This window comes from Trichechus manatus, unplaced genomic scaffold, assembly GCF_000243295.1.
Source record: "Trichechus manatus latirostris isolate Lorelei unplaced genomic scaffold, TriManLat1.0 scaffold00157, whole genome shotgun sequence".
Taxonomy (NCBI): domain Eukaryota; kingdom Metazoa; phylum Chordata; class Mammalia; order Sirenia; family Trichechidae; genus Trichechus; species Trichechus manatus.
Window position 1 is genome coordinate 5,268,176 of NW_004444093.1, and position 21,450 is coordinate 5,289,625.

The 21,450-nt window shown below is 54.0% G+C and overlaps 1 protein-coding gene across 1 annotated transcript in view; it reads right to left on the reverse strand.

Annotated features, from left to right (window-relative positions):
- Nucleotides 1–1,439: 1,439 nt before the first annotated feature.
- The window catches only part of SMPD4 (sphingomyelin phosphodiesterase 4), a 20,930-nt gene continuing 919 nt past the window's right edge, over nt 1,440–21,450 (reverse strand). The window contains 19 exon segments of the mRNA XM_023740539.1: nt 1,440–2,659; nt 2,834–2,962; nt 3,131–3,262; nt 3,581–3,814; nt 4,192–4,397; nt 5,062–5,225; nt 5,946–6,046; nt 6,548–6,642; nt 6,645–6,783; nt 7,375–7,524; nt 9,987–10,073; nt 13,186–13,257; nt 14,060–14,192; nt 17,119–17,270; nt 17,998–18,050; nt 18,204–18,312; nt 18,881–18,956; nt 19,100–19,242; nt 20,112–20,198. Of these exon segments, the coding sequence (XP_023596307.1) occupies nt 2,330–2,659; nt 2,834–2,962; nt 3,131–3,262; nt 3,581–3,814; nt 4,192–4,397; nt 5,062–5,225; nt 5,946–6,046; nt 6,548–6,642; nt 6,645–6,783; nt 7,375–7,524; nt 9,987–10,073; nt 13,186–13,257; nt 14,060–14,192; nt 17,119–17,270; nt 17,998–18,050; nt 18,204–18,312; nt 18,881–18,956; nt 19,100–19,242; nt 20,112–20,198 (2,592 nt within the window). The 3' untranslated portion in view covers nt 1,440–2,329.

The window sequence follows — 21,450 nt, forward strand, 5'->3', positions numbered from 1 at the left end:
TGTGGCACCCAGCAGGTGGCTGACTCACAGTTAATAGACAAGTGGATGAAATGTAGCATTTTGCTTTTGCTTTTTAGGTTATTGAGTTCTGAGCATGTTTTCAAGTGAAGAAAAGCAAGAGAGATGATGGTGAGAGGGTGATGGGTAGAGGATGATTGCAGGGTCACAGAAGTGAGGGCAGGAGGTATATACATTTGTTGGTGGAAGCCACGAAGCATGTGGTGTTGGGGGCAGTGTCATTATCTAACCTCAGAACATCGTCTTGCAGTGTACCCTCACACCCTTTCTCTTGACTGAATGAGACTGGTAACAAAAACCAGTTAATTTGTTCATGTTGAACTTGCAGAAAATCTAATATCCCATTTCCATCGTGACAAAAAGCAACTGATCTCCCAAGGGGACATTTAACAATTGACAACTGTTTGAGGGAAGGCCACCCCACCTTTTGGCTTGAGGGATGTGACGGCAGGCTGGTTGGGTCAGCCAGTGCCCACTTTGCTTGAGGCCAACCATCAAGAACGCAATGAGATCCATCTCTCTCTCTTGGGCTGCAGATCTCAGCGGGCAGCCTGGGTGTGGTCAGAGGCGTGTGCCTTTGCTGCCTGTCCAGCTGGCCAAGCCCAGGCTGCAGATTTTTGATAGACCCATGCTAGCGTGCAGTGAATGCTCAGGTGTGAGCTGTTACAGTGTTCCTGGTAATGCGCCCACATGGGGCTGGTGAGTACACACGACCCACTGAGCTCCCGAATCTGGGACACGAAGAGCCACAGGGAGGATGAACTCATGTTTCAGGACTGTCGGCCTTTCCTACTAAGGCACGCTCTGATCTGCTGTGAAGCAGGTCAAGTCCACATAGCTTAGAGCAGAAGGAACCATGCTGCAGGCCCACCCCGGGCCTGGAGCCCACAGCTCCGAATGGACACCCCTTCCCTTTTCCACTGCAGGCATTTCAGAATTACAATCTGTACACATTTGGTTGTTGCCGTAAAGGAAACTCCCAAGGCCCTGGGCAAGGAGCGCTAACGATGACCAGATGACCAGACTTGTTAACAGGACGAAAGGATGATGGGCATCCAGTGGCCATTTCTGCAGACTTCCTGAGTTCTCAGGGCACCCTGCGTGAACTTCTGGAGACTGAGCCCTGAAACCAGAACAGTCCTGGAGCAAGATTCATGGTCAGGTGTAAGTTGGATTTGTTTTTGGTCCCAGGCACCAAAATGCCATTATGCTGAGTTTACATCAAAATATGAAGCCTACCATTTACATTTTGGAAAATTTAGGGGATTTAAAAAAAAAAAAAAACACAACCTACCACCAAAACTAAAGGCCTGGTTTAAGGTCAAGTGGAGCTGCTGTTAGCAGAGCTGTTCTGTGGGACAACTGAAGGTGCATGAGACCCCTTGGGGACTGTTTTTGAGAGTGAACATATAGTTGTCATATTTGAGTATTCACATTTTATTAAAAGGTTGCGTCTTTAAGCACTTGATTTTACTGATGATACAAACAATGCTTTCAACCATCTTTGGTTGTAGAGTATTCACTGGTAAGACCAGACTCCATCAATTTGAATGTGTTGACAATGCCTACTGAGGACGAGGGTGCCACCCATGACATGGCAGCAGAGGCAGTGATGCTGGGTCACCTTGAAGTGGTAGGTGTGATGACCTGGGGGCCAAGAAGCCCGAGGCTAAAGTTCCCTAGGAAGCACCTGTGCTCGTGGAGGACCTTCATCTCTTTAGAAATGGAATTCTGTGGCCCAGCTTGGGAAAGTGACCCTCATTTTACCAGTAGCTCTGCAATTAGGAGTCAGAGGAGAGCCACAATGTGATTTCTTCAGGAATCTGTTTTGGAAACTTTGATTCTTCTCTGGAGTCAGAGGCTAAACTCTTGTCCTGGTGTCACACTGAACATCTGATCACATTAAGGACAACAGAGGGGCCAGGCTGGGGCTGGACCAGGCCTCTGGGGAAAGGCAGGAGCCCAGGAGCCACTGGCAGTACACAGCTCCTGGGCTTGTGGAGCTAAGTCCCACAATGACTAAAAGGCCTTGAGAGAGGTGTCAGCGGTCAGTCCCGGCAGCAAGCTCTTCCTCCAGCAGTGCGCGGGACGTGACCTGGTGGTGGAATGTCTTGGGCCGGTCTCCTTTCTCATCTCTTGGCCTCTTCCAGATACTTCCGCTGATGTCGGAAACATTCCCCCAAGTGTGAAGATGACTGTGCCCAGGCTTGCAAGTGGCAGAAGGAAGACTGCATGGGGCTGCCTCTTCACCCCTCCTTCACCTCCCCCAGGGGCCTCTGAAGGTTTCTTTCTGCTGGAAGTGAGTTGGCCATCAGGCCTGGTGTGGCTTCCCCTGCTCAGTGAGCAGTGCCATGGCTGTGGCATAGAACAGGTAGCCCAGGATGAGGATCAGGGTGCAGGGCAGGGGCCCGATGCAGAACAGAGAGGCCACAAAGAAAGCCAGCAGGAGCAAGAACAGCGTCCGGTAGCTGCCCAGGAAGCGCAGGCTGATCCTGGGGACCTGGGCCCGGCTGGCAGCGTGCGCCTGTCTCACGGGGCTCAGCAGATGCCTGTTGGCCAGCGCAGGCTCAGTGAGGTGGTAGCGGCAGAAGCTACCCAGAAAGTCAGCCCGGGAACACAGGGCTGCCATCTGGCCTGCAAACTGAGCACAAACAAAGGCACATATGGGGTAAGGAGGGCAGCTGGCCAGAGCCATCCCACAGGCATCCAGGCAGCAGGGCCCCTCCTGGGACTGGAGAGCCAAACCCTCTCGCAGCCTCAGCCTTCAGAGGGCCACATACTCCACTCGATGTGAGATGCCACCCGCCCCACTCACTCTGCAGTTGATGGCGGAGGACAGCCGGAAGAGCATACGGACCAGGCCAGCGATCTCATAGCTCCGAATGGGCTGCAGCTCTGAGTCACCCTGGTACTCGATCTCAAACCTCCGCAGGCCATTGATGATCTAGAGGCCACAGGAGAGATGAGCACCAGGTGAAACTGGGCCACAAGGGCATTTCAGAAAGCACCTCTTGGTAGACAACCCAGAAAAACAGGCCTCCCTCCCTGGGGTGAGGGGCAACAGAGCCACGGACCCTCTCTAGGCTGCCTCCTCTGCACCCTAGTCTCTAACCTGATAGCGGCCCAGAGGGGTGAGCACCAGCCCGTTCTCTCCCACAATGCAATCTGGGACCTGCTTCTTCCCATTCTCGTCCTGCGTTGTCCCCAAGGCAAGTGTGAGCTGGGCCAGCTGGGCTTCACTGAGCTGTCAGGAGATAACACGGATGAAGAGATGAGATGAGTCATCACCCCACCAGGCCCACGAGCACGGCACAGAGGGGACTTGGACATGACATTCCCCTGGGACAAGTCCAGGGGCCCCCAAGACAGAAACTACACTGGGTCCATCTATGAGGGGCCTGAGACCTGTACATGACCAATCATGGGGTAGCCGAGGGAACAGTGCTGGCCATAGGGAAGAGGGGAGGACAGTGTTGGCCACGGGGAAGGGGGACAGTGCTGGCCACAGCAGGCACTGGTGGCATTCTTGTGGGCCATGGATAATGAGCCCTGCAGCATGTACTCGGAATATCTGGCAAAGGTACTCCAGGGCCTTCTCCAGGTACTCGTCGGTCTTGCGAACACTGTCCTGTCCCACTTCATCAAGGTCATTGGTCGGGTAGGAGCTGTTGGTGTCCACAGGCCAAAAGCCCAGCCACGACAGGAAGGAGCGGCCAGCTGTGCTCTCGGCGGACTGGTCAGAGATGGACTTGGCTGTCTGCTTGGCCTGGGTGATGAGCTGAGCCAGGCGCAGGACCTGCCGGGGGAACGTGCACGTCAATAGTTTGGGAGAAGCCACAGTGGCCCAGGGTGGAGCAGGGGAGATGGGCAAGATTCACCCAGGCAGGGGTGGCCTGAAGGAAGCCTGGACGGGTTGTGTGCACCCAGACCAGGGATCAGGATGGCTCAGCTTCCATGTGAAGGATTTTTAAAGGCCTCTAAATTGGAAAGATTTCCAACACACACTGCCTTGATTATGAGAGAAAAATTAGACTCACTGAAAAAGAAAGGGAGGGGACGTAGTCAAGTCTACCCAACCTTCCTCCCTCCCTTTCCTGTGTCTCCCACTCCTGTGCACTGCGGTCCTCCCTGGGCTCAGGTCCCAGCTCAGCGAGTTCCCAGAGCCTCACTCACCAGGCTGCGGACCTCGGGCCCGAACATTGGGGTGTACTTGCAGTCCTGGCCCTCCAGGCTGTAGACGTGGCTCTTCACCTTAAAAGCGGTGTCGGTGACGGCAGGTGGCCAGGATGACAGGAAGCTCCCGGTGAACGTGGGTGTCATGAAGATGCGGTGCTGACGGTGGGGGAGGACGAGCTCGGGCTCCAGGAACAGTTGCTCTCCTGGGGGCAGAAAGGAGTCCACTTGAAGTTCAAGAGGACACAAGAAACCGAGCGGCCACTGGCAGTAGTCCTGAGGGCTTGCTGAGGTTGAGGCAGTGAGCACCATGCGCCCTCTGAAGGGAGCAGTAGGTCCTGCACCAGCAGCGCTGTATGCTAGGTAGGTGGCTACCATGTGGGTTGGCTGTAAGTAGAGGGATGGCAGGACCTGAGGGCCCAGCCCGACACTCATCCTTTTCAGTTTCAAGAGGAAGACAAACTCTCACCAAGAGAAATGGATAAAAAGTATGAGACGGACCAAGAAGATGGCCTCAAAACACACCACTACAAGTCACAGGATAGGCAGTTCCAGAGGAGACAGCTCTTGGTGCTGTGGCGCCCTCCCTCCCTCTGGCACATCCAGAGCACCAGCCAAGCATGCCCACCTAAAGGCCCCCTCAACTGTCATTCCTAAGACCTTCATCTGAAAACCCAAGGAAGGGGAGGATTAGGGGACGGCACACATCCTCACCATGCCAACATGCACCAGGGGTCTCCAAACCAGGCTTCTCCGGGGCCCATACAAGCCTGGGTCTCTCTTCAGGTGCCGCATCTTGCCACCTACAGGCCTGGCCCAGATGCCACCAGGACTGGGAACTGGCTGGCCTGGGGCTAAGGGCTCACTCACCTTTCTGGATCATCTCCATCAGGTTGGGCTGAGCAAAGACTTTGGCCACTCGGAACACCATGAGAGCATTCTTGGGGCTAACCAGGTCTGTGCGGAGTGCGCGGTTCAGGAAGCCCACAAACAGCTTGGTGTACATCAGCAGGTTCTCCTGAACAAAGGGCGCCCTGGGGACCAGTGCATGGGTCAGGGCCAGCCTGTGCAATACCTGGGCCCACCCTCCCATTGGAGGCAGGGGCCGCACTGGCTCTTGCCCCCTAATCCTTCCCGTCCCTAGGTTTTCAGATAAAGGTCTTGGGAATGACAGTTGAGAGGGCCCATGGGTGGGCAGGCAAGAAGGATGAGACCACAGAATCCCCAACCAGAACGAGGTCCCTTGAAACGAAGTCCTGTACATGCTACAGCGTGGATGTACCAGAAAACATCACGCTGAGCAAAATAAATCAGACACAAATGGACAAATACTGTGTGATCTCACTTAGATGAAATCTCTAGAACAGGCAAGAAATCTAAGAGACCAAAGCTAATTAGTGGTTACCAGAGGCTGGGAGAGGGGAAATGGGGAAGCATTGTTTAAGGGACACTGAATTTCTGTTAAGGATGATGAAAAAAATTGGAAATAGACAGTGGTGATGCTTGCACAGCATGGTGAATGTTATTAATGTCAATGAATTTTACACGTAAAATCGCTGAAATGACAAATGCTTTGTCACGTGTATTTCACCACAATAATGGTCAAGTTGCGGGTAGCCTGTGCTCACCCCACAGGGCCACAGAGAAGAGCCCCACTGAGGCAGCCTGGGCCCCCAGCTCCCCCCCGCCCATTGATGCAGTGCCCACTGCGAGGAAGCCGCACAGTCACTGGGCTGGAGAGGATTCCGGCTCACCATCTCTCCGATATGCAGCGGGGCTGGGAGTCACTGCTCTGGGCCTGCTTCTCAGGTGCATACCTCCATGGCTGCAGGTAACTCAGCCACATCTCCAGGACCTGGCGAGAGACATGAGTCCCCTGTGGGTGGTGGCTAGGCACTGGGATGGGCAGAGGGGAGAAGGCCTACCCCCTTGCTGTGGGGCTTTGGCTCTGCTGAAACGGGTACAACCTCACTGCAGGTGCAGACAAGCATCCCCTAACAGGGCTCGAAAGAGCTCAGCAGTCCCCATGAGGTCTGATTTAACCTCACACCAGCCTTCAGCAGTAAGGCTCACCATCTGGTCCAGCCCCAGGAGGTGAGTGCAGCTCAAGGGAGTTAAGCTTGGGAGGCTGTGGCCGCCCAGCTCAAACGACTGAGCTCAGAGTCAGGGCACAGGTTTTCAGTACCGGAAGGCTGCCTTTGGAAACTCAGGTGGGCAGAATAGTGAGACCCACCCAGGTCCCCCTCCAGACCTCTGTGATGGCAGACACATCCCTCTCGTATCCTGCCCCATGACCCCGAGCCCCACACCCCACCGGGGACACAGAGAGCACAGGCACCATGGGGACAACACTCACGGCTCTGAATGACGCGTCCAGGGGCCAATGACCAAAACAGTGCTGCAAAAAGAGGTAGAGCTTCTGCTGGACGAAGCGCGGGATGGCAGCCCTGTGGGGGAGGGTGGGTCAACCTGCTGCCAGCTCGCCCAGCAGAGGGAAGACCTGCTCGGACACGAGCCCAGGGCCCGTGTGCCGAGGGCCCACCTGCCAGGTTGGGGCTGGGCACACGTGACCTCAGGAGTCCTCTTAGCCCCCTTCAGAGAGAGAACTTGAGGTTCAAAGAGATTAGGGAATGTTCCAGGCCACAAAGCAGGTGATTCAAAGAGGTTAGGGAATGTTCCAGAGGGAGAACTTGAGGTTCAAAGAGATTAGGGAATGTTCCAAGCCACAAAGCAGGTGATTCAAAGAGGTTAGGGAATGTTCCAGGCCACAAAGCAGGTGCTGAGCCAGCCTGGAAAAACGCAGAGTGAGCAGAGTGCACGCAGCCTGTCTACTATCCCAGAAGCTCCTCAGAAACCCGCCAATGCTGACATCCGCTCCTGCCTTGCTTGGGTAGGAAGAAAGACTCCCCAATGCCAATGGCCAGCTTGGCTCTTTGCACTAAAGAGCACAGCGTAGGCCTGGTGGGGAGAGGCTGATAGCCCCACCTCTGTAGCTGAGACTCTGGGGCCAGGTGGGGATGAGAAGACAGATCAGAAGACTCAAGAGCCATGTCCCACCTGTGCCACCCCGCAGGAACCCTCCCTGAGCAGGAAAAGTGTCACCCCTGCCCCACCCCACTGTGGGTGACAAGGTGATGGACAAGGAGAGACTGAGCCCACACCCCACGCCCCCAAAGCCCATACCCACCGTTTGAACTCCTCCAGGGGGCTGGTGGCGTGGGAGTGGGCTGAGGGCGAGACCTGCTCTGGCTTCAGGCTGTTGGAGAAGGCGTGCAGGTGTTTCAGCAGCAGCCGTACCACCAGCACGTGCTCCTCAGTGGGTGTGAATGACTCCTGGAATCGAGGACAGATATGTTGGCGTGGGACAGTCTGGGGAGCTCCTGCATCCCTGTGTGTGGCCCACATGCGACCATACCCACCCTCAAGGCTGTGTCGCCCATGCCAAGGGTATGGGCCCACCGCCCAGGCCACCCCGGGCCTAGCACCCGCACCCGCACCCGTACACCGCACTGCTTGGTCTGAACTGAGACTGGCCCAATGGTGACATGATAGCCCAGTGCCTGCACAGACAGCCCTAACGGAGGGCTTGATAAAACAACCCAGTCCAGAGAATGTTTCCCACTTTCACAATGCACAGCTGTGTACCACCTGTGGGTGACACCGGTCACTGCCACCTGGCTGCATGTCCTCAGGGGTCCCCACTTCTTGACCAGCTGGAGGATGAGGACCACAAGGGCAGGAAAGCTAGAATCCCGCCTGCACTCTGGATTCAAGGTCTGCAGCCTGCTTCTAGGTCCTGAAGACAGCTCACTAGGCCCATGGCTTCTCCGTTCCTGGTTAAACGTCACTGTTCCTCCTTGCTACAAGCCTGACCCATTCCACGAGCTCCTCTTCTGGACAAGGGGGAGGGGCTCCAGGCTGTAAGAGGCACACGGGGCAGCACTTCCTCCCTCGTCACCTGTGGTCAGCTAAAACCCCCAAGACAAGGGTACCCGCAACTTCCGAGTCACTACAAAGTAAATGCAAGATCTCTGAGACAGAGAGCTGCTTGCCACTGTGGGGTTTGTCCAGCTCTGCTCAGCAGCTTAAAGTAGGCAGGAGCCTTCAGGCGACCGTCATGCAGGGAGAAAGGGGTGGGGGCGGCAGGACTCCCTCAATGTCAGCCCCTGGCTCCTCCCACCTCACCTGCCCACTGCCCCTCTGAGCCTCAGCACACCTGAAGGGGAACCCCGGCCTGCCTCATCCAACCACAAGCAAGGCTGAGGTTGGACAGCCTGCGCCCCAAGAACCACTGGGTGCTATACCCACACCTCTACTGTCTCCCACCATGAAAATGCTTCTGCAGAGCCAGAGGACACACGCTAGGAGTAGGACTGTGGTGGAAAGTCACTTATCCCTATTTTTAAAGAGCAATATGAAATATTTCAATAACAACGATAAAGACTAATTCTGTAGAACATCAATGACAGCCCATTCCACCCGATGAAAGGTGCGCTTTTTGAGTTTCATTTCCCAGGGGGCTAGGGAGCTGCCCCTCCCTATCTCGGGGCACCAGCTGACCTTCCACTCCTGACACCTCTCCCCACTTCCCGGGGGTCTGGAGACTGCTGCCTGCCCTCTGCCAGTGCACTGGGATTCCCTCTGGCACTTTTCCCGCTTCATGTGTCAAGTCAAACATCCTGTCCTCAAACTCCTAAGCCCAATCACCTTGGGAGTCTCTGGCAGAAACTGCCTTGGCCTCACACACCTCACTAGGCCCCACCTCCAGGGCTCAGCACCGCCCTTCCGGGCTGCCCTCCCAGGGTCTCTTCCCTCAAGTCAGGGCTCCTCTCCTGCACTTGGAGGAGGATAAGCCCAGGAACCCTTAGCTGACATAACCCCCGACAGGGGCCAGAAATGGCCCCCACTGCACCACTCTCCACACCACACCCTCCCTGGCCACCCCACCAGCCCCAGGACCCCCTCTCCCCGCAATATGGCTGCTCAGATGTGCGAGAACCCCCACTGTGGACCATCTTCGCCAATTCTATCCCAACACTCGACTGTCAAGGCATGTTTTCTCGTCTGGTACTAAAATTCACATTCAACTGGTGTACAATTTCACAGGGAGTGAGCTGGCCGGCCACCCAGGCACAGCAGGGCCCCAGACCCACAGTTCCTGGGCACCCATCCCACAAATAAGCCAACCACAAGGCTCCACCACTCCTGGCCCTAAATCCCTCCCCATATTTGCCATTTCTGCCCGAGCAGCCTGCACCCCCCTCCCCAGGCCACAACCTGCCCTTGTGTACCACTGAGGGCCCACGAGTGGCTCGCTAAGACTGGTGGAGGCCTGGCCAGCTGGTGCTGGGACTGGTGGCTTCAGGAGGTGGGGCCAGGCCCCATGCTCTCCCCAGTCCCTTAGCTTCATATACAAGGCAAAGGCCAAGCTGGGTGACACTTCCAAGCGGAGAAAGACCTGCACCAGCCAGAAGCCCAGGAGCTCCGAGCAGAGGCCCTGCACCAGGAAAGTGAGGCAGAACACTGTAAAGGCTGCACTGGCCCATGCCCTTGCCCAGTGGCCAGCAGCAGAGTCTAGGTCTGTGCACTACCGCCTGTAGGACCACATGCGGCGCTCCCTCCCACAGGGCCAGGCTGAAGGCTGACCCACCCTCACCCACTGGGCCTCACTCTGTGTGGAGCTAGTCCTGGATCGTCCAAGACCCGCTCCCTGGCCTCTATTGCTGCACTGACTAGGCACTCTGCGGACGGCACCATGGGGCAGGAGTAAACAGAACAAACAAAACGGCCAGTACTTGGTAGGTGTGGAGGGCCTGGAAGCCGGGTTGGGCAGGACTGTGGAGGGCGCTGGAGACACTGAGTCGGTAGTGCAGAACCTCTAGCTGAGACAACAGAGCAGAAAAGCCAAGAGAAGCAACAGGAGAGCAGAAGGCAGGGAGGGGCGGGGAGGGAGAGTAAGGACCAGAAAGGGAGGGAGGGAAGGCGAAGGTGGGAGAGAGAGACAAAAGTGAGAGTAAGCCCAGGAGTAGAGAAAAAAAAAATTAAATCACTGTCAGTGATAATCCACACAACCACAGCCCCATCCATCTCAGCTAGGGAAACATCACTCTCCCAGTGGCTCAAACTGAGACCCCTCCTGACTCAGCAAAGTGGAAGAGGGGCCCCCATGTGAGAGCCAGGCCCTGCCAGGCCAAAGACCCTCAGCATCACTTGAAGGCCCCTAGCAGCCTCTCCAGCTTCAAGAGGTGAGATGACTCTCTTTCCTTCTGGAAGGGGCCTCACCCTGCGGGACTCCACTGTGTGAACATGCCCACGTTGCAGCCCGCCAGGAGCTGAGGCACCTTCACTGGGCGCACTGCCAGCACAATGGCCCTGGGGGCCCAGGTTCAGAAGAGAAATTTTGAGGGGTCAGCTCCAGATGGAGGCTTCTCCACCCACGGAACAAAAATATGTTTGGTGGCTCTCCCTGGGTTGTCTTAAGGAGAAATTTATCAAACTAGCACATGCCATGATAAGTTCCTATCTATCTAAAACCCAATCACCGTATTCTCCCTTTCTCTGGGAACCAAGGGGATGGGGCTGGTTCCTGAAGGTGACTCAGATGGGCACAGGCTCAGCCCAGTGGGCGCATGAAAGACAATGAGCACAGCACCGCCAAGCCCCACAGGGTAGAGCGTTACAGGTGAAATTCTACCCAGAGATGGTGCAAATAACTCATTGGTTCTCGTTCTGGGAACACCAGCCTCTCCTACTCACCAGGAATCCCCCACTCTCCAATACACATGGCCTTTTCTTGTCCAAGGCGGGAGCCCAGAAAACATGGACCTGGCAGGTGGAACCCTGCAGCTGGGACAGCCCTGGACATGCGGCAACAGCCATGATGGGGAGCAGGCCCTGTTCTGCCACTCTGAGGCCTGCAGAAGCCACCCCTTCAGCTAGGCACAGCCCACAGCCCGCCCACGAGACGTCCCGCCCTGCAAGGCCATGCCCGCATCCAAGCAACATGCCCCACCCCGTCTCACAGAGGAGAGGCAGAACCCTCAAGCCAGACAACAAGGAGCCAGACACACGCCAGGCAAGGTCGGAAGGAGCACCGCGAGGCAGCACAGCCATGCACAGCCAGCCCCAGAGCGCAGTGAGGAATTGGAGCAGACAGTTTCCCGGCCTGCCCATGCTGGTGCACACTGACTGCAGGAACCCTCCAGAGGTGGTGCTCAGCAAGCAGAGGTGGAATAGAGGCCCAGGACTCGGGGGACTAAGTGATGCTCAGACCCCCTGTGGGGTCTCCTAGAGCTATACTCCTATACTCACAGGGTCAGAAAGAGAGAAGTGACTCCAGGAACCATGGGGTTGGTGTGGCGCAGGGCCTGAGTCAGTCTGTGGGGCCTCAGGTGAGGCTAACCTGTGCATCTGGCTTCTCCAGTTTCTCAGGATTTTTTCTCTGCCCCAACAGGAGGAGGCAAAAGGAGGAGCCTCTCTGGCAACCTAGGGAGGACTTCCCAGTCTTCCCCCAATGCCATCACCTGAGCAGCCCACCCACGATCTGGCCAGAGTAAGCAGTGTGGGGAGAAGGGCAGCATCTCCAACAGGGAGAGCCTCCCTGACCCTCCCAGTGCTCCGAGGACTCAAACCTCTCATAGGTGACAACAGCTCAGAAGGCATCATCCCAGCAGGCAAAGCTGATGCTACGGGGCGACACTGAGTGGGGTTGCTTCTCCTTGCTCCAAAGACAGAACAAGCAGATGGAAGCTAACGCAGCACACAGCCCACCAGACCCAGCCATATGCACAGTGGAAAGAGCACTCAGGATCCCAGGGGGAGCCAGGGCTCAGAGGACCGCCATGGTCAGCCAGGACTGCCATGTGCCGGTCAGGAGCATGCATCATGTCTGCTTTAAAAACAGGAAGGGCATCACAGGTGCCCTGCAACTTGAGAGGCCCAGGCAGAGTCCTCAGCTGTTAGACCCACCCACCTCCTGCCACGTAGGGCCAAGAACAGAGATTTAGGGTCCCCTGTACACCCACCCCTGCCCAGCACAGCACTGTGTGGGAACTGGTTCCAGAGGCTTTGCGGCAGGAACAGGGCAGTGGGTTCCCCCAGAACCACAGAGTAAGCTTAACAGACACCATTTTCATTTTAACTCTATTCCTCATCAATTCTTAATTCTTAAGGAAGCCCTTAGGAATTCTGTCCAGCAGTGACAACATCCAAGTTGATGTACAGAACCCGTGAGCATCAGAGTCTTGGCCAACGCTGTCTTCAGCAGGGGTGTGGACAGGCAGAATCTAAGCTGCTTCAGGGAGTGTGATTCTTAAGCGTCACCCTGGACCCCTGAATGACGGAACCAGTAACCTGACAGGATGCTGGAACTGAGCCTGCCCTGAACTCCAGGCCCTCTGCCAGTTCCACACCTCAGCAAATGACTGAGCTGCCTGGGGAGGAAAAGGGGAACAGGCGAGGAGGAGGAGGGAAGGAGGAGGTGGCAGGTGGCATGCAGGAGGGCACGGCCCCGAACACCCAGTTGCTTGCTGGTGCTCTAGAGAAGGCAAGAGGGCAGTGTAGGCAGGCAGAAGAGGCTCGAGCTTGTCACCTGGGTGAGTGGGGGTCTGCCTGGGCTGGGCTACTATCTCACTGGGCAAGCATGGAGGCACTGCTGATGGGAGAGGAGGCAGGCATGGACAAGCCTCCCAGAGGAGCTAGCCCATGCTCTCAGAGCAAGAGTACCACCCCCCATCTGTTCCCACCACTAAGGCTGGGCTCTAGAAGATACCTGGTGCTAGCCCTGGAGAGGACAGACCTCCTGGCCTCAGCTGTCCAGCCCTTGGGACACAGACCCACCCCAGCATCAGAGAACAAAATCCATCTTTCACTGGGCATCAGCGTGAGGAGAGATGTTGGGTCTCACATGCCCACCATTCAGCCCTCCAGACCTAACTCGGCTCAGGGACAGAAGGAGCAGGCTGGTAAGGCGTGTCTAGGGCCGAGCAGACCTACCTTGGTGTGAGGGGACTGCATCTTCTGGTACATCTCCAGTGAGTAATGATGGAGCCACATCTCAACAAACACCTGAAAAAAGACATTGGCATCTCTTTCACCTCTGTAAGCTGTGTCCTGGCCACCTGTCCTCGTCACAGGCCAGCAGAGCCGACAGCCCACATCAGCTGTGTGTGGTCAGAGCCACCCCTATGGTCCCCCTCTCTGCAAACAGGGACATGACGCCACTGTTTCTATGTCCTGGGGCTGCTGCGAAAATAACATGGTCACCTGTCAAAACGTAGGGCTCCACACACGAGTTACACACGAGGTGGGAGATAAAATCCCCCCCATCCACATCCCAGGCAGTCATCACCCAAGGCTGGAGCCCTCACAGGCAGACCACACGGGAATGCTGAGCTGCTGGCCCAAGGGGAGGCTTCGCAAGCCCCTCAGCTCAGCGTCATGGAAAGGTCTCTAGGAGACATCACTGGGCAGGTCTAACCTCTCCCTGAGGTGATCACAGGCAAACAGCTCCAGTGATGTGTGGAAGGGCCTGAGCAGGTGGGCGGGGAGAGCATCAACACAGACCCATCAGAAACTGAAAGACTATGCAATGATAACATCATCACGAGAAGGGAAAAAAAACCAAAAACATAAAGTCCCGTGGACAGGGAATAAAGTTGAAAAAGAAAACACTGTCAACAACATATAGGTAAGAAAAGTAGGTGAGTTTCGTTTCAAGTTTTTCTAAACTTCACAGCAGGAAACTGACAATTCAGAGCCACCCCAGGCTGCGGGCTGTCCGTAGGACACTGTCCCCCATCCCCCTGCTGAAAGGTGGTCGAACAGTCTGTCTCAAGGTGGAAGCAGGCACAGCCTCCCCGGTGCTCACCTGGAGCAGGGTCTCTGACCGCCAGATCTCGTGGGAGGCAGGGTCTGCATTCACAGATGTCTGGTGAGAGATGTGGCGCTTCAGGAGGCTCGTGTGATGGAGGCCATAGGAGGCAAAGGGCATGGCTGGTGTCCTGAGGAGACAATAAAACAAGCCCACATTAGGGGCTCCCAACAGCCAAGCCAGGGTCCATCTGGACATCAAAATAAACAGTGACAGATCACAACCTGCTGAATCACATGATGTTCACAATGACACAGTGAACACATAATGGAAGAAAAGAAAAGTCATCCTTACAGTAGGGTGCGAACTAGTAAACACGGAGTGGGGAAATCAGAAGTTCACTCTTTGGTAACCATCCGTCTTAGTTATCTAATACTGCTGTAACAGAAGTATATAAGTGGATGGCTTTAATAAACAGAAATTTATTCTTTCATAGTCCAGGAGGCTAGAAGTCTGAATTCAGGGCTCCAGCTCCCGGGGAATGCTTTCTCTGTCAGTTCTGGGGGAAGATCCCTGTCATCAATCTTCCCCTGGTCTAGGAGCTTCGCAGCGCAGGGACCCCAGGTCCAAAGAACATGCCCCGCTCCTGGCGCTTCTTTCTTGGTGGTATGAGGTCCCTCTCCCCTCTGCTCAATACTCTTTTATATCTCAAAACAGACTAACTCAAGATACAACCTAATCCTACAGATTGTGTCCTGCCTCATTAACATAACTGCCTCTAATCCTGCCTCATTTACATCATAGAGATTAGGATTTACAACACATAGAATAATCACATCAGATCACAAAATAATCAAATCAGATCACAAAACCACACAATACTTGGAATCATGGCCTAGCCAAGTTGACACATATTTTGGGGAGACACAATTCAATCCATGACACCATCTGAGCAATAACTGAGTTGGCCAAAGATCATCAACAATGCTAAGATTTGTTAGTTGCCATTGAGTCTGCTCTGACTCATGGCAACCTCATGAACAGCAGAACCCAACGTTGCCCAGTCTTGCGCCACCCTCATGATTGCTGGTATGCTTGAGTCCATTTTTGTGGTCACTGCGTATTTTTAGTGCCTTCCAACCCAGGGAGCTCATCTTCTAGAATATAACGAACAATGTTCTGTCACAAGGTTTTCCTTGGCTAATTGTTAGAAATAGATTGTCAGGCCTTTCTTCCTAGTCTGTCTTAGTCTGGACGCTCTGCTGAAACCTATCCACCATGGGTGACCCTGCTGGTATTTGAAATACTAGTGGTACAGCTTCCAGCATCACAGCAAACACACAAGCCACCACACTAGACAAACCAACAGACAAAAGTGGTCTGCTGGGTCAACTCCAACTCCTGATAACCCCATGTGTATCAGAGTAGAACTGTGCTCCATAAGGTTTTTATGGCTGTGAACTTTCGGAAGCAGATCATCAAGCCTATCGTAGGTGGCTCTGAACTGCCAACCTTTCAGTCAGTAGATGTGCACTCAACCACTTGATAGTCACATAGTCTCGCTGTATCTTCCCACAAAACCCTCGTTATTAATTTAGGCATAAAGTACTTATTTAACTTTACAGTAGAAAAACCTGGCCACGATACTCTTAACCCTGTGATCAAACCTAATGTTGCCGACAATAGGACAAATGGCACTCACAGGCCTCCTGACAACACGCCCCAAGAAGAGCCCATGTCATTGCTGCAGTGCTCCAGGAAACAAAGCACGACCTGGATCTGCTCAGGAGGAAACACTGGTAAAGCCCCGTCAACAGGCATTCTGCAGCAATCTGGCCTCTTTGAAGATCTGCACTCTTCGTAGGTGCCAAGGTCAGAAAAGATGAGACACAGTCACAGAAGGCACAGAGTGACCCTGGACTGGATTCCAGACAAAGACAGACATTATCTGGGACAACTTGTGAATTCAATGGGGTCTGAGCATTAGATGGGAGTTCTGTAGGAACACTAATCTTCTGATTTTAACAGATGTACTGTGCTCGTGTAAGAGAACACACTCACTTTTAGGAAATACACTCTGAAATATTATGAGGTAACAGGGCATCATGTCTGTAACCTACTCAAATAGTTCAGAAAAAACTACACACAGGTAAACGCAGAGGATAGGACCAATGTGGCAGTGTCAACAGTCCAAATATCTGGGGGTAGGGTCTATGAAAATTTTTTTTATATTATTCACAGCAATTTCTCTGTAAGTCTGAAATTATTCCAAAAGGTTACATCAGACAGAACCAGGCTCAGATCCTGAGGGGTGTGCCAGCAGCCCACCTTCATGTCCTCCTCCTGGGTTGCAGTGTCACCAGCACAGTGGCCTCTGTAGACGCCCACCTGCCCAGGCAACCCCTGCCATGCTCACCCTTTCAGTCCACCTCTTCCTGTGGGCAACTGTCCACATACATGGGTGAAAGAAGTGTCTTTGGTGAGGCCTGGCCTGGTGCAAAGACACCAGATTTGGGCAGGGCCAGCACCTGCAGGAAACAGCCTGCCTGCAGCTCCCATGGAAGGAGATGGACCATCGAAGTAAGGAGGTCAGAGAAGCAAAGGCAGCTGTTGCTGGAGCTAGAGCACCTTCTGAGGACAGTAGTCAGCGCCCCCGTGCTAGGGCATGAGAGGCCCCATGCACCCTCCTCAGGCCAAAGCTTGTTGCACATGACTTAAGGCCTGCCTGCGTGGGCCAAAAGAGGCTCAGCACCCAGGATCGCCCTTCAGGGACAACCCTTCTGAGGCCTGGCCTACAGGTCCTTTCTCTCCAGAACGAACACTCCCAGAGCCTTCATCAACTCTCCTGACTCAGCCTCACGGTCTCTCCACCCTGCTTACCACCTCCAGGGCGGGGAGGGTGTGCTGCTGAGGGCAGAGCACCGGCCACCTGCCATGCCAGACCAAGGCCCTGTCAATGCAGCCAGAAGACCCAAGGGCTTCTGTGATGCCACAGACCACCAGCATGCCCTTGGCTATGCTAGGGAAACTAAGGCACAAGAAAAGCTGGACACGCTGGACAAAGGCTGCCAGTCTGACTAGGTAACTCTCTGTGGGAAGGGCCAAGGCAGCCTTACCTGGGAGCAGGCGAGGGGCTAGACCCTCCAGGACTGGAGAAGAGTGGGGGGAGCACGCTGCCTTCTGTGGGCAGGAACCACGATAGGTACCTGTCCACCAGGAGGAAGTAAGCACAGTCTGAAGTCCGGACATGGAGGGACAAGGGCAGTGGCTGGAAAAGCAAGCATGTCATTAGCATGCAGCTCTGGGTGTCACCCCGGCTGCTGCATACTACCACAGAGCTCCCGTGTACGACACACTGCAGTCCTGGGGCCAGGCCACAAGCACCCAGGGTCGAGCTAAGGGGAGAAGCTCCCTCCACTCAAGGCCTAACCAGACCTTCCACCTTCCAGTCAGGACACCCCTGTTCTGCTGAGTGGGCCCAGGATGCAACCCTTTGGAGGGCCTTGTCTTACAGCTTTTCTCTCGGTCCCCTACAAGTGTCTCCCCCACCAGATTGTAAACACTCAGCAAAAATGTACCAGGTAGGGAACAATATGAAGCACTGACAGAACAGATGAGAGAGAAAAAGGGAAAAAGGGATGAAGAAAATGGGGAAGGCCCAGCACTGTGCTCTGCTGGCCGCCCAGCCCCACACCAGCCAGCACCCCTCAGGGTGGCCAGGTCACCCTGCACTGTGGTTAGGTCTGCCCAAAGAACTGTGGTCCTCAGTGAAGGAGGAGTGCCCGAGAGCGGGAGTACGGGTCTAGCAAAGGTCGGAAGAAGAGTGAGCCCGAAGAGTGAGGCAGAGAGCCAGCTAGAGGGAAAGGAGAAATGGAGACAGGCAGCAGCTGGCTCCCAGACAAACTCCAAACTCCCTCCACTCTCTTCAGAAATGAGAACCCACCCTCCCCCAGGAGGCTGAGGTAAATCATTCTGCCCAGAGGCCCCTCCTGTACCTTCTGAGTGATGAGGCTCAAGGCGAAGAAGAATATGTAATACTCAAAGGGATCTGACAGCAGCATCAAGGAGCGACTGCACAAAGGTTATTGGACCCCACCCACTGTGCACTGGGGCCCCAACCCCCACTGTGCTCTGGGCCTCCCCATCCCCCACTGTGTGCTCACACCCTCCAGCCTCCCCAACTGCAGGACACAAAGGATACTGAGGGCCAGGTTTAGGCTGAGGCCCCCACTGGGGGGAAACTGGACCTTGTTGTGGTACAGAGGGCTGTCAGGGAGGACTCGCTCCTGGATGGACGCCTTGACGGGGCCCTGCAGAGAGGGGTCAGAGGCTCTGAGCAGGAACCAGGCATATACCCACCTCCCCTCACAACAATAGAGCCCTTTGAGAGGCTCCTGAGGAGGAGACAGCATAAAACCTGCTATGCCTTTGCTCTGGGTGACGTGAGAGCAAAGAGCCTTGTTTGAGAGACCTATCGTCCCCACAAAAGCTCGCAACCAGCAAAGGCAGCAGCCCACTCGCTCTGAGCTCTGCCAGGTGCATGATGAGCCCCACTGGCTTTGCTTCTTATACCCACGGAGCAGATCACCCCTCCACTTGCCCGGACACACTGGAGACTCAGAAGAGCAAAGCAGCTAGGTCACAGGCCTGGCCTGTCACTTAGTCCATTTGCAGAGTTTGGAATTATCTTTAAAAAACAATCTAAGCAGTTGTTTAACTTCTAATTTGCAATGCCTCCTGGCCCTGAACAGACCCTGCAGTGTTCTCTGCCCAGTGTCACAGCCCCTCCAGGCCCTGCATGCTCACCACGTTGCAGCCACCGTGCAGGGCCCACTCTGCCCCAGGCACTGTTCTTGCCATCACAGCACACGTACTTACCGGAAGGTAGGAGACTGGAAAGTCAAACTTATAGTCTTCGGCTTGTAGTTTATAAACCAACTTCATCATTGGGCCACTGAGCACAAAATTAAACAGGCAAAAAAAAAACAGGCAGGTGAATTGCTAACCTTGACTTGTTTCTTTAAGAAATAGAGTGATGTAAAAGTGGGATCACCATAAGGAAATACACAGAACCTCCCAGGCAACACACCTACCTACCCAGGGTCTAGAAACTCCATTGCAATGCTGTATTCTACAGGGTTCACGCGCCCCTGTAGGCAACGGAGATTCCAGCCGATGAGTACGCCGTCCAGACTGCCAAAAATGTTCTCCACCAGCCATGGGAAAATGGCGTGCAGCTCCTGGAACAGGGTGCCGGTGAGGCTGCAGGCAAGCTTGTGGGGACCAGGACTAGGGGTGCCACACAGGGCCGCCACTCAGCTCCAGTCCAGCACCATGTGCTGCCCACCTGTCCTGGCGGCCCTGCGCTCATTCTGAAGGTGTCACTTCCCATTCAGAGACCCACAGACCAAGACCTGCACCCACGGAGCCTCCGATGCAGCAGTGCCAACACAGGGGCAGCGCTGAACTCTCTGTGGTTCTATGGCTGACAAGGCAGTACTGCTTTATATCTGAGTCAGCTATATAACCAGCCTACGGCAAAAAGATTGTTTCTAAATATTGGAAAGTTCTGACAGATGAGAGCTCTACCAAAAAGAGTGGCACATTCTTTCTTAGCGTGAGCCCCCAAAATATAACTATGACTTACTGTCACTTAATATTAACTCCCCATCCAGGTCAGCTTCCAGGGCTTAGTGATACTATTTGACAATTCTGAATATAATTTAAATTCATATTTTAAGCATTTACATCAGAGTTTCCCAACCATGGCACAATTGACATTTTGGGCCGCATAATTCTTTGCTGTGGGGGGATGCTAAGCAGCATCCCTGGCCTCTACCCAGTAGATGCCAGCAGTACTTTCCCCCCACAAATTGTGGCAACCAAAAATGTCTCCAGACATTGTCAAGTGCCTCCTATGGGACAGGAGCACCCGTGGTGGAGAACACCTGATCTATGTGTTTAAATATGGCCGTAAACATTAATAGTCATAGTACCAGGACAGGCCTCTGTGGCAGACAGTGCTTAGAGGCAGGAATCGTGGACAATAATAAAGCTTTTCAATAAGCGTGTAGAACAAGCCCCAAGAAAGACGCTAGTAGTGCTGTACCTTTGCTGGGAAATCCTCAATGACTTTAACCAAGTCTTGGCACCGCTGTGCAAAGGGCTTATTTACACAGTCAGCTTTCAGGCTAGCCTGGAAGACAGAACAAATGGGAAAAATCATGAGTGTGTTCACTTTGCGGCTTTTGCTGATATTCTGGCTTGAGTCAAAACAGAAATCCAAGCGATAAGCAGAAGCCAGACACACAACCACCGGCCTGCTCACCATACCTTCACACATCAGGTCATGCTGCCCGATAGGCCTAGAGGAGGCCACCAGCAGCGAGGCCACAGCCCTATGGGCTCTAGACCAGCAGCTCTCAGGCTTGCTTCCCAGCACCTCCGTGAGGCATCACCAGTAACCTCAGAGCACTGCATACTTTCAGGACAAAACTGACTCCAGCACGATCCCTGAGCAGAGGCTTAGCTCCAGAGTCAGCTCCAGGGCCAGGAGAGGGCCCCGATTGTGTATGGAGCCTCCCCAGGCCCCAGAGAATTTAGAGTTTGTAAACATGAATTGGAAATTTCCCATGTGCCTGACTGCCAATGAATTTACATAAGTGAGACATCGGTAAGAATGGCCAACAAAGTGAGGGCACCAGTAGACACTCTCTTAAATGACTTGTTCTTTTATGTAGTAGATAACTATAGATTAAGTAATGATAAGTAAAGAAGTGGCTAAAACTACAGACCGTTCCAGCCAAGGATCAACACTAACCACCAAGGCAATGAAGCAGCCAGAAAACATTCTGGACAAGCACTAAGGAACTAAACATAAAGTTGTGAAATGGGGGGAACAGGTGGCATCGTGACTGCATGAAGAAGAGGCCTCTCAGCAAATGGATTGAGACCAGGAGGAAAAGCCAGGATTTTAACCACAAGTCCTTTGACCTGTCCACCTCTAAGCAAGGATGGACCATGGGCCTCAATCAGAGATGGAAACCTGGGCTGTTTAGGCCATGGTCACCAAGGAAGAATGTCCTTCCAAACAAATGTTTACAGAAAGCATCTTCTGGGAACTGAAATTAAGAAGAAAACAGGGTTCACCCTTCATCACCAATACTGTCTCACACCAACCTCTCAGTGTCATGTTTAATACTCAAAGCGCAGTTCCAGTTCCCTCAGCACAGCAGGGTTCACTTTCCACTGATGACCAACCAACAAGCTGCCATTGAGCTGACTTGGACTCATGGCGACCCCATGTGTATCAGAGTAGAACTGTGCTCCAGAGGGTTTTCAATGACTGATTTTTTTTTTTTAAATTGTACTTCAGGTGAAGGTTTACAGAACAAATAGTTTCTCATTAAACAGTAGTACACATATTGTTTTATGACACTGGTTAACAA